Source organism: Melanostigma gelatinosum (genome assembly GCF_949748355.1).
Source record: "Melanostigma gelatinosum genome assembly, chromosome: 9".
Lineage (NCBI taxonomy): Eukaryota > Metazoa > Chordata > Actinopteri > Perciformes > Zoarcidae > Melanostigma > Melanostigma gelatinosum.
This window is the reverse complement of record NC_136642.1, coordinates 6,719,510-6,732,245: the sequence shown is the minus strand read 5'-3', so window position 1 is coordinate 6,732,245 and position 12,736 is coordinate 6,719,510. Positions and strand designations below refer to the sequence as shown.

Genomic DNA, 12,736 nt, shown 5'->3' with positions numbered 1-12,736 from the left:
ACAAAAGAAAAAGAATAAAGATTTTCATCACTCCTTTAAGCATTTTTGCTCTAACGTGCCCCAGGTGACACATGAAGCTCTGTAACATCTTCAGTGAAGGCCACAGCTGAATCTCAGTTGAATTGTCCAAAACCCGACGCCCTGCTTTTATCCGACACCCAAACCCTGGCGACTGTGACGGTGTTGTCTCCTCCGGTGTTGGATTTGAGGCGTGACTGATCCGGGCATCTAGTTTGCCAATTAGTGCGTCACTCACACAGGTGCTGAGGTCTTCCAAAGGAACAATTAGTCACTCCATTCAAGATTTCCAGAGATGAATGAAAGGATTTGGGCCGCTGTAATCTCCCATGAGTCTCCAAAAGGTTTTCACCATCTACAACTACTCCTTATTGTGCAAGACTGAATTATACAATAACAATAAGAAATATTTGAGTCTTAGACCAAATGCAAGATGGCTGCATTTGACTGATTGTTTGACTGATAGAATTATAACTAAATCCACGTTGTATGACTTGTGCATGATCACTTTTAAGTTGACATCAGTTTTAACATTCATTTCAAACGCATACATCATTTAGTTGTTTTGCGTCCACACGAACAAGTCCTCATAAATACCAACTCCCCACAATAGCCCTGTCCCACAATAGCTCTACCTCCTGACGGCCTCCATCAACTCCTCATCAAGTGACACCGTCCACTCCGCCGCGTCCCCTCACCCCACCTCCTCTATGGCCAGACAGGCCGTGACACCGCAGATTCCCATGTCAGAAATAGAGATGAACAGAAGCACGACGACTCCAGAGAGAAGCAGCGTGCAGAGGACGGGAGGAATTTGTGTTGGGAAGGAAAAGCGAAAGAATGACCTGCCGAAGGAGAGACGGAGGGGCTTTAATGGCATCGTGATGACAGGCTCGATGGGGGTGCATGGCTCCTGCAGGAGAGGAGGAAGAGAAGGGTGTAAGGCGAGCCATTTGAGCTTGTATAGCTGTGAATAGATGTCTGGCCTGTTACGCTCCAACCCTGCATATCTCCATACCTGCACTGATCATACATGATGAGAAACAGGGCCAGCGAGGTCTCCAGCTGTGCATCAATGAGTCATTTCCGACTTGGCTAGTTACGTTACGGTCGAAAAACCCTGCAAATCCTTCTGTACAACGTCATTTTTCTTCATATAACCTGAGTGAAAAAACTTTACTGGTAAGTCCTGTAAAGGGTTCACTATGCTTAAAATGAATAAGTCTGAATCTGCCATCATTTTGCTTCCCTGATCCGTTTGCTGCGTCTTTTATGTGTTATGAAGAAAAGTGACAGAAGTCATCACGTGAAGAATAAAAAAAGGGAGCGTGAGAGAAAAGCTTAAACCCTCAAAGGCAGAGTTGACATTTTGGAAAATACGTTGTTTATATTTCCGGAAGTTAGATAAGAAGATTGTTTTTTCCAAAATGTCAAACTGTTCCTTCAACACCTCTGCGCGTACATTTCTGCTTCATTGTTGAATAGTCGGATTCAGAAAGTTACCAAAATGGACACTGTTGGACAATCACTTTGTTTTAAGCACAGGAAGGCTTTAGGTTGAAAGCAACGTATTTCAGATGTTAAAAAACGTCAAACACCGCGTTTGTATGCCTCCTCCAACACATCATCAGTTTACAGCCACGTCAGTCCAAAACGTCACCGCTTCATTTTAACGTCATCATTTTATCCTCTTTGACATTTACGTGAAATTGCCCTAATTAGCGTTAGAATTCTTGAGCTATGGCCAAAAGCGTGTGTTTGTGAAGTCACAGTGACTTTTGACCACCAAAATCTTTGTGCCAATTTTGAAGAACTGCCTTAAGGCTGATGTCACCTTGACCTTTGAACTCAAATCGAATCAGGTCATCCCTGAGTCCAGGTGGAAGTTTGTGCCAAATTTGAAGAAATTCCCTCCAGTTGTTAGGACATCACGTCCGTCGACAAACCGACGAACAACCACAGACATAAAAATCAAACCCGGTTATCTTTGACTCAGTACTTCTACTTCGAGTACTGTGACACCTCACTGCATCACAGAGATTCTTCATACACTTTATTTATGAAACTTATTAAAGTATGAATACAGTACATGAGACGAGAGTTCTTGTCTCCATCATCCTCAAATTCAGATACATTTCCTGAATAGCTTCTCAATGTCTCGCTGGAGTCGGTCAGTTCTCACGGTGAGCTCTACGTGTGTGTGTGTGTGTGTGTGTGTGTGTGTGTGTGTGTGTGTGTGTGTGTGTGTGTGTGTGTGTGTGTGTGTGTGTGTGTGTGTGTTAGGCTTAGAGGCTGTAGCTGCAGGTCGGGAGAAAAAGCAAAGAACAACGACCCTTAACAGCTGTAGCAACAGTAACTTGAGCCTGACAGAGATCGTGTGGAAGGCTAAAGAATCGATTAGCATTCCAGCAACCACAATACCCAAATATACAAGATAAAGATTTCGTACACACGCAAGCACTTCTGTTATAGTGACCAAAACACCCACAGCAGCAGCCTGAGAGCCCAGCTTTGGGAAGCAGTATGATTGATGAAGGACTGTAACCCTCTGGCATATCGCTCCCTTAAAAATAACTCCACAAACTATCATTTCGGAGTCAGAAACATCTCAGCTGCTCAGTTATATTTTCTATGTCATGCATGGAAATACCGAGGCTCATGTTCTACAGCTCTCAGCGCCGCTCTTGGTAGGTCGCCCCCGTTATGTGGAAATGATCGATACAACCAACATGTACGAACATGAACTGAGTAAAATAAAACACTTGTGGACTGAGAATGTATCGACTGGTGGTCATGGGACAATCCGTTAAGCCCTGAGCTCTTGTTAGGGCGTCAAAAGCTGAAGAAAAATCAATCTATTTACAGCAGACAGAGACAGACCTACATGTGGAGATGGGTGATCAGATTTCAACAGAGATATAGATTGATGATGGGTGGCAGGGTGTGTGTGTGTGTTTTTGGTGGGTTGCGGTGTGTCCAGAGGGGGGTGGCTTAGCAGAGAGATTACCCCTCTGCTGGGAAATATGGGGGGCGGGGGGGGTATAGGAGGCAGGTTTTCTGTTCAAAGGGGGTCCCAAATCCGTTGCTAAAGAGCCACGAGATTACAGAATATTGAGCCTGTAGATTAGAGCGATGAAACGTCCTGTGAGAACCTCCTTAACTCGAGGTGAGGGACTGGGGATTGTGGGTCTTTCAATGATTCACCTCCCTGCTTCCACTAAAACACCTTAAAACCTTTCAGAGTCACTACAGAGCCATGCCAATTAAATAACACCATCACTCTTCTTTTTAAAAAGAGAAAGCAAAGATTGATTTCATTCATATTTTGTGAGTTTCACAAGATTTTCTCTTAAAAATGACTCATTAAGCATCATTCTATGTTGTCGTTATGACCATTTTAAAGCTCCGCAACTTCAAAATATGAACAGCTTTGAGGATTAATCCTTCCGTTTCTTAGCATTAAGTGACAACCATTTCATTCAATTAAACCAAACCACACTTCGACGGCACGTTATCTCTTGAGGATTAACAGGGTAACAGGCAGCAAGACAGAGGTCATAATAACCCAGTAGAGAGTGAACTTACTTTGAAAAAAAACAAAAAACAAATCAAGCTGCCTCCTTATCTCTGCAGACACGCTGCAAACACTGGAGATTAACACTGACGACTGCTTTGGCTCCATGTTTGTTTGGGGTACGTCCTGCTTCTGGCTGATAAAATGATCAGAGTGTCGTCTGGTGCAAAGTTACCGCTAATCTCTCACACGCCTCCGCCGGAAAATATGACCTTTGTGCAGCAACTGACGCGTCCAGTCAGTCTAATACGACCACGTTACTTTTGGGACATTAGTTGATTTACTGTAAACAAGAACAACTCTTAGAGGAGAGATGAGCAGCCTCCATTGGTGTTTCATAATGTGTGGTCAAATGAAATCGACTACAAATGAAGGTTTACACCGCAAACATTTTTGCTTTAAAAGTATGCATGTAGCACTGTTAATGATGTCGAGCTAAATATTTGAATAAAAATCAAATAAGGGATAATAATATCGCACGGTTAGTCCAAGGGGCCACGTTAAAGCAGCCCTGTGGAGTTTTAAGAGTCAGCTCTTTTCACCGCCATAGACATTTAATGTCAAATCAAATGCGCTGCAGGGGAGACAACACAATGACATCACAGTCCATTGCTAGACTTTTTTCTTCGATTTTGTATGTTTGTGTGTGTTTCTGCGCATTCCACAGACTAGTTGCCACATTCTTGCTTCAAGCAGGTGTGGCAGTTGTAGGCAAGTTTCAGAAAATCCTCAGACGGCGTGTTTGTGTGTACATCTCTGCACCCGCAAGTGTGTGAGTCACCGTGTCTGTTGAGACGCAGTCGTCACACCGGAGTGCTACCAGACATGTCTGTCTGTGAGGGCGTTCATGTCATAAATGTGTGTGTGATGTTTGAAGTTATCTTTAACATCACCTTTGCAGTTTTCCATAACTTCACCTGTAAATCTTCTCGCCGACTGCACTTCTGATCTCAGATTTCACAAAAGAAAGACAGCACCTCAGGGCCAAACTTCAAGAGCTTGTGCTGCAATCTTGAATACAAACTTTCCCCAAAACCTGGCCGGTCACTTTGGCTGCATGACTTACGACTCGAGTTCGCCAAGAGGAGTCACAAAGGGACAGACGCTGGAAATACCACTTCAACTTACAACGTAATCACATGGTAGTTTGACCCAAATTCACCATTCTGCACTGTGTCTCTAAAATGGTCCCGCTGACCTCATGTGATGTTTTCTCTTTCTTTATTTCAGTAACAAAGAAATGAGTTTTGTGGATAACCAAAATTCCCTATAGAGAGCATCTATGTATAATACAAATCTAATTTTATTTTTCTTGTGTATTTAGCTTGTCTAAAGTTATGCACTTAGCTTGAAAATGTCATTTAAAAGCTCTAATCAGAGCCACTACCCCTTCGTAGCTTTAACCTTTTGCCACGTATTGCCATATATAATCATTATTACAAAGGCAAATCGCACCACAAAAGACAATTATGGACACCAACAGATTAAACTTGTTATCTTCTATTTACCATCTCCTATCCATCTGAGCAAGCAGAGTGAACGAAAAGCATTGTGGGCGATGTGCAACAATTAAACTTTTGTTTGAAGTAATTACAGTGTGTGCAACAGAGAGCCGGGGGCAAGGTGCGAAGCGGTGTAGTCATCCTTGTTCATCAGCGGAAAGAAAAAGAAGAAAGTGCTGCGAGTGTTTTTTCCGTGTCGGAGGCGGGGGAGGGGAAGTGTTTGTGCTACACTCGGAGCCAAACGTGAGCCAAATGGCAAAGGCCACTGGATCAGCGAGACAGGGTGACGTACTGTTTGAAAAGACAGACGATAGCCGACACGTCTGGGGTCGTGTGTGAGCACGAGGCAGTTGGATGTATGAAGGACTGATGGCGGCACACACAAGACTTTCAACCAGGAGACTGGTGTTCAATACCGGTTTTCGTGTCCTAAAGTCTTGTTGAGTTGTTGTGACGTGACGCTGGGGACGATCATGAAGTGTTTACACATTTTATTTGTCTTACCATGTCGTTTTTCCTAAGTGGTTTGATTGCTAATATTTAATGTCAGTTTCGTTGCCTAAACCTAAAGTTTAGCTGTTAAGAGGCCGTGGTCATTTCACATATTTCGTTGAGATCACGTTGGCCACACCGAGCGAGAACATTTCTATACGGTTTACTTTACTGTATCTTTACATAGCAAATAGTTGTTTGCTATATTAATATTGGGAATACTGTCTGTCTGTCTGCCTGTCATGTTTGATCCTGTGTCTGCAGGATTGTATTGCACAGCTCTGTTTGCTTGTTTTTGTGTTGTTGTCTTTTTAAACAGTTTTTAAATGTTTAAATGTTTTTAGCGGCTTCTAACACCGTGCCCAGGGACAACGGTTGAAAATTAGCTTTTTTAGCTAACACTGTCACATTTACAGTCATGTTTTTATTAATGTGTGCTGTCGATTAATGTGAACTGTCCCTGTACAAATAAAATCTTTAAGAATACTCCGAATATCGTAGAAAACTCTTAATATTTGGTGTCAAACTGCTCTGGTAGTTCTGTAGCACTAGCGTCTTTATATCCTGCTTGTTTTGAGGAACTTTTCTATTTCGTTCAGCAGGTGAAATACATGCTCAATTGAACTGAGGTCGGCTGACTTTCTTGGCCAGTTAAGAATAAAACACCTTGGTTGTTTTGTTGGTATCTTCTAGAAACAACGCCCTGATAAAACACTGTTATTTATAACTGTGTGGACTGCTGCTGTTAGCCTGCTACGCTAGCTCCTGCAGGTTATGTTTACAAACCTACCCATGCTATTTCCTGTCTCCGGCGCTGTTGACCACACCGCACGAGCACAGTTCAGTCTGACTGCACCTTGACTTAGATGTCGATCAAGCACAGCTTCACAGAGTCCTGAGATGAGGTCTAATCAGGCAGGTTAAGTGAAAACACCTGTAGTAGTGGCCCTTTAATGAGGGAGCACACTACAAAAAATATGACCCCAGTTAAGTGGTTTTTAAAATGCTCTTTGAAGGCTAGGCTGTGCAACATTTACTTTGTCACAGTTGATCAATGTGAAACAGTTAGAAGTTATTATTAGGCACTCTGATCATAAACATAAAATATGAATGCAGAAAACTGCATTTATTGACACTTGAGATCAAACTTTATATTCTGTTTGAATTGTGGCACAAAAGCAATAATTGTATAAGCTGCTCTTTAAAAGGTGTACAAAGTGATGTTTCGATGAATTAAATGACTGTATTGGGAAATGAGACTCGTAGTTGCTCGTAGTTGTGAAATCACAGAGAATTTTGAATTCTAAGTTTCCGGAGATCTCCGGTTTATCATACTCCTATTTACTTTCTATTTACAATTTAACACGAAAAACTACAGTACAAGTACAGCATCTGAGAAGCTGCTTTTAAAGACACGACAGACTTCCACCAGTCTCCCCCTGCACAACCTGACAACCACAACACTTCTGTTGATGCTTTCATGCTCCACACACCCCATTTCCACTGAGAGTTGGTGTAATAAGACTTCGACATGGGCCTAAGAACTGCACACAAGCATCAAATAGTCAGCAGCATGCATCAGCCTTCACCCAAACAAGCCACTCTCATGATTAAAATCAGCTTTTGTGGAATAGATTCACCTCCTGGGCTTGTTTTATGGTCTCTGAGACGGAAACTGGGTGAGTTACATGAATATATCCAACAACATTTGTGAATAGGGGGAGATCTGTTCTGAGTCAAACTGAGACTGACAACTGTGGAAGTCTGGACGTAACTACTGAGACTCACAGGACACACGATGACAGCCCTGAAATCTGACTGACACTGGAAGCACATGGAAATAATGGAGGCAGGTCAAAAAAAAAGAAAAAAGAACATGAACCCGAGTTTTGGGTGCATTTGCTCAGGTAATCTTTGCCTTTTTATTTGGGCGTACTGTCAAATTTGAAATGGAAATTTCAACAAAGGCCCCTAAATTGAAAAGGAAACAGTGTTGTATCTGAGGAAACATGGCACAGTAGGAGAGGAAATGGGTGTAGATCAGGGAACAAAAGGAAATAAAGGAGGTGAAGGAAACGAGAGATCGGTGTATTCTTGACAGAGCATATGACCATATTTTTGGCTGGATCATAAAGGATGGCTTCAGTCTGTATGTGATGGAGAGACAGGCAGTATAGCAAGATAGAACATAGAGCAGACGCATGTTTTACATTCAGAAGGTAAAGGGAGCCCCCTGCTGGTTAGAGGAGCAACACACTGGACGCAGATTTAAATCATGCTCTGGATTTTCTGTTGTTTTTGTCACATTAAAGAGACACCTCAGGCAAAAGGAGGCACAGACCAAAGCAAAGGACTTCATCCCTCAAAATGAACACAAAACAAAACCCTTGTTTTAGGTGAACCAAGAACCTCAAACTCAAACTAAAACCAACTGAGCTCTAAAACAACACAAAATGACTTTGTGTTTGCAGGAAGCTGGTTTCTCGCTCCCCTCCACCTGTCACCTCCTTCAGAGCCTGACGGTCAATCAGCACAGGTGAAACCTCTCTGTCCATCAGAAGCTTGTGACAAAAGAAAAACAACTGAACATATGGAGTGCGTTACATGCTACTGTTTCTTTTTCTGATATTATTTCTTTCAAATATTTTTTTATGTCCTATTGTTGGAAAAAATATGAAATACCCCAAACAAGTCATCAGAAAGTAATATGAGCCACTGTTTACTCATCATGCGATTTGTGACTCATGATACGCATTTAAAGGCCTTTTGAAAACAAGAGTGACGCTTTTGAAGAAATAAACGGTTTTAAAATATGTCAAGAAGAAAAGCAAACATTTTACAATGAAACCTTTAAAATGCAGTAACTGTGTCACTGTTGTTGTTGAGTGAACATTAGCAGTCATAATTCTTAATACAGATTTTTTTCCTTTGCTTTTTAGGCCTGTTTCAGCTTGTCTTCTTTGAAAAATAAACGATGTAAAGTGACAAAAGGAAGAAGAAAGAAAGAAAGAAAGAAACACAAAAAATTACATTTACTCATTCATGCTTTGTCAGAACTTTTAGTGCAGTAGTCTTTTATTATAGCATACCAGAAAAACAAAACAACAGATTAAAACATACAAGACAAAAACACTGAATCTGAGATAAAATCATCTTTAAATGCCATGTTCTTTCATGTCACAACATTAGGAATGTTGAAAACGCATGCTTTGCACAGCCTCAGTCACAATCAGAAAATTAAAGTCAGTTAAGTCATCGAGTCAGTGCACCTGCCATTATCTCACCACACACACACACACACACACACACATTCACATTTCACATTTCGTCATATAATTGTGCAGCACATTTGCCCTCCCTGATGTCCGAGGAGAGAAATGGTGGTTTATAAATGCTGATATTATGTAACAGTCACATCGCTCTGCCAAATCTCTGCACTGAAATCCCCTGCCCTCTGCACAGGTTAAGTGAGATAATCCTCAACTAATCCAGTTATTACTGCCTTTAATCTCTTAGTCCAGTTTTTGCTGAACTATAGATTAGATCAAGTTTGCTGACAGGTATGAAGGGCCCTTTTTGTGGTTTAAAAAGGCACTTTGGGAAAGAAGATATCACCATGCAACCCCAAGAAAGGGCTGTATTGTGCAGCCTGTATGACAGATTCAACAGCGGCTACATCGGTTGTATTTACCTGAACCTGAATGATGACATGTTACACTGTCAGCAGCTGCGTCTCGAGCTGGGAAAGAGACAAATGTTAGCTCTGCAGGCAGCTATGTGTCGTCCACCCACCTCATCTGTACGTAATAAAGAATTTCATCAATTAGCGTAACTCTCTTTCTGTACAAGTAATTGTAGAAGTCCCCTGTTGTGGAGTAAACTCATGTTATACTGTAAAAGTATCGTAGAAGTATCTATTAGTATATTCCAGAGTATCTTCAGGTCACATTATAATCTGTCCTTTCTTTTAAAGATTAAACACAAAACATATTTTTAATCTGTTCTCTATTTGTGTGGTGGGAGTATGCAGGCCTAAAAAAGGGTAAAGTAAAGGTTTAAAACCTGCTTTATTATAACTTTTTTTGTTCATTGTGATGTGGCTGTAAAAGGACATTTAGATTCAGATAGAAGGGGACTTCTACAATAGCTGTACAGTTCAGTTACAGGACATCCTGTGTTTAATATAGCCTCCTCCATAAACTTCCTTCACCCAACCTCTTCATCATATTGTTTATACTCTCCAGATTCCTTCATCACGAGCAGCTACTAGTTGCTCTTTGTCTTCAGCTCTGCCAGCTTGCTGGTGACAAAGTTCCACTTGAAGGACGTGTCCTCGCTCCCTCCTCCCAGAGCGACGTATTTGGAGAAGCTGTTGTTGCTGCTCCGTCCTCCTCCTCCTCCTCCTCCTCCTTCACTCTCCTCTTCCTGAGGGATCTGCCCACCCTGGCTCTCCTCCCCTCCGGCCTCTGTCACCCCCTCCTCACCCTGACCCGCTGCATCGTTTGCTGCAGCAGCAGCAGCAGCAGCAGCAGCTGCAGCTTCCGTCTGCTTCTTGGCGGCCCAGTTAGCCGCAAAGCTGTCCCAGATTGCTGTACGCTTCGTGGGACGAGGAGGCTCCTCCGGCTTTATTGCAAGTGGACTGAGGATTAAGATAAAAGTAGTGGGGTGAAACACACAATCAACATTTTCTGATTTTACATTTTATTCTAGTTTTCTACTCATTATAATGGCTGATACAGAAAAAACTAAAATAAATTGGTCAAAAATAAGGTTTACTGCAGTTTGACTTTTGGGGAACTACACTTATGCACATTCTTTTGGTGAGTTAGTTGTCCGCAAGAAGATACAGCCAGAGCCCAGTTAGCTTAGCTTAGCATGAAGACTGCAAACTGGGGGAAACAGCTAGCCTGGTTTTGTCCAAAGTAGCAAAATCGGTGAGATTTAGAGGTGCCGGTGGTTTGATTTTGTTACTTTTGGACTGCCAGGCTAGCACTTCCCCCCCCTGTTTCCAGTCTGTATGCTAAGCTAAGCTAACCTGACTGCAGCTTTATATTTAGGGGACAGAGACTGGTAACTATCTTCTCATTTAACTGATGGCAGGAGAGAAAATAATCGGATATTTTCCAAAACTACTGCTTTAAATGTAGTAATTTACAGTAAATGCTGTTCAGCAAAAAGTAAACATAGAAGTCTATTAAACTTTGATGTTCTGACCAAATTTAGCCCAGGGTTGCATCAAATCAAAGCTTACATTCATAGTTTTAGTTCGATTTTGTTATAATTTCCTTTTTTGTCATTCAGTTTGTCAGTAAGCTAAATAGGCGACAAGAAACTATAAAAACACCCAACAAACCAGCCCTCTTTCACCGACACAAACCCCACAGATGGTACAAGGTGTGAGAATGACATCTCTCCGGGGAGAAAGAGGACAGATGTCAACAAAAGAGAAAGATTTCAACTGACTGGTCGGCGACGGGCGGGCTCTCAGTCTCCTCTAGAAGCTGGTGTTCATCTTCTTTGTTGAAGAGAGATGAAAGTCTGTTCCAGCTTTTAGTCCCGGCGCCCTGCATCTGGACACACAACCAACCACACAGGTGGGGTCAAAGGTCAAAGTGGGTATACATTTAGGTGGTTTCAGAGGATCAGTCGAACAATGGTCTTCTGATACTTTTAATGATTTTACATCCACTTATTATGATATTCCTCTTTACTGACACAACACTGAGGATGTGTAACACATTTAACAGTTGTATGATTCTAAACTGTATTTGTTTACTTACTTTCTTGGCCAGCTGGGATACAGCGTTGGGCCCCTCATCCTCCTGCACGGGACTCACATCATTCTCCACCTCTGTGACCTGCAAACGGCAGAAAATACAAGACAAAATGGATGTACCCGTCCACGCGGCAACGTCCTGATGCGAATACAGATGCACAGGATCTGTGCGACATCTAGTGCAAAATGTGGACACTACAGCCTGTAGAAAACCCAGAACAAGACCTAAAAGCGCACATCAGGAAATGTTCATCACAAATATAGAAGGCAGAGACTACTTTTGAATAGTATTTCCACACCAGTGTATGTTTTGAGGTCACGGCGATACACCTTAGCTGTGTCATATTTCACAAGGAGCAATGTCGACTCAAATAGCAGCTCTGCACATCCCTCCGAATGGAAACGATCTCACCAAACACACACAGTGTTCCCTGTCGTCCTGTAGATGCATTGCGAGAGACCACAGTTTGAAGCTGGTCTGAGTACACCCTGAGTGTCCAGTGGGTTCCCAAGTTAAGGCGTGCAAAATAAATCTGGGAGTTTGTGAGATGATTTATGAAAGAAGAAAAACTGATGTTCTTGGACAAAATTCTTTTCTTGAATCGTCTCTTTTTTATGTGAAATATTAACTTTTACCTTGAGCAACTATACAGTCATCTGTTAAGGTTACAGCAGAACGTGTGTGTCGGGGGTCACCAGTCAAAAAGATCGGTGACCACTGGTTTAATGTTCAAAAAATGTTTCATGATCTCAGCGTTATAAAATTATAATCTGAAAAGTAACAAGTAAATACAGTGTACTATAGTGTAGCGGGGCAGAAGTAACATAGGAAGGAACATAAAATGGAAAAACTACCTAAAAATGGTGTCCTGAAATGTGATACTGAGTTATTTTCCACCACTGATCACATGCCTTGTAATGTTGCCTTGATGTAAAACACTTCAGTTACAAACTGCTTTATTGAGGCTGTTAATAGGCTGCTACTGGTTTAAACTTTGACACTGGAAAGAGAATATATATTGATCAATATTAACAATTCCATCAGTTAATAATTCAGTCAAAATAGCCAAAATACACAAGAGGAAGTATGTGGGCCTAACTTCTGCATTAAAGTTCCCTTTGCACGTAAAACAAAACAGTCCAGCAAGCTCGTCTGACCCTGTGATGAATAAAACATGATCAGCAAACCAAACCCGGTGACTCTCTGACTCCTGTTTCCAACAGCCATGTCAATGTTCTGACACTTTATTACATCCATTTGAATCAGTGAGATGGAGAAAGTTGTAAATGTACCTCTTCAGGAGTGTCGTCCTCATACTCAGGGTTGAGAGTCTTCAGCACTTTGCTCTTATAGACTTTCCACACCGGATTCAT

At 41.9% G+C, this 12,736-nt stretch overlaps 1 protein-coding gene across 1 annotated transcript; it reads right to left on the bottom strand.

The window, feature by feature from the left end:
* Positions 1-8,697: 8,697 nt before the first annotated feature.
* LOC306782851 (uncharacterized protein) lies at positions 8,698-12,736 on the bottom strand (the record flags this gene model as incomplete). Its single annotated transcript, XM_079276329.1, has 4 exons — positions 8,698-10,225; positions 11,050-11,156; positions 11,367-11,444; positions 12,656-12,736. The coding sequence occupies 4 exons, from the start codon at positions 12,734-12,736 to the stop codon at positions 9,853-9,855; spliced, it is 639 nt and encodes a 212-aa protein (XP_079132455.1). The 3' UTR covers positions 8,698-9,852.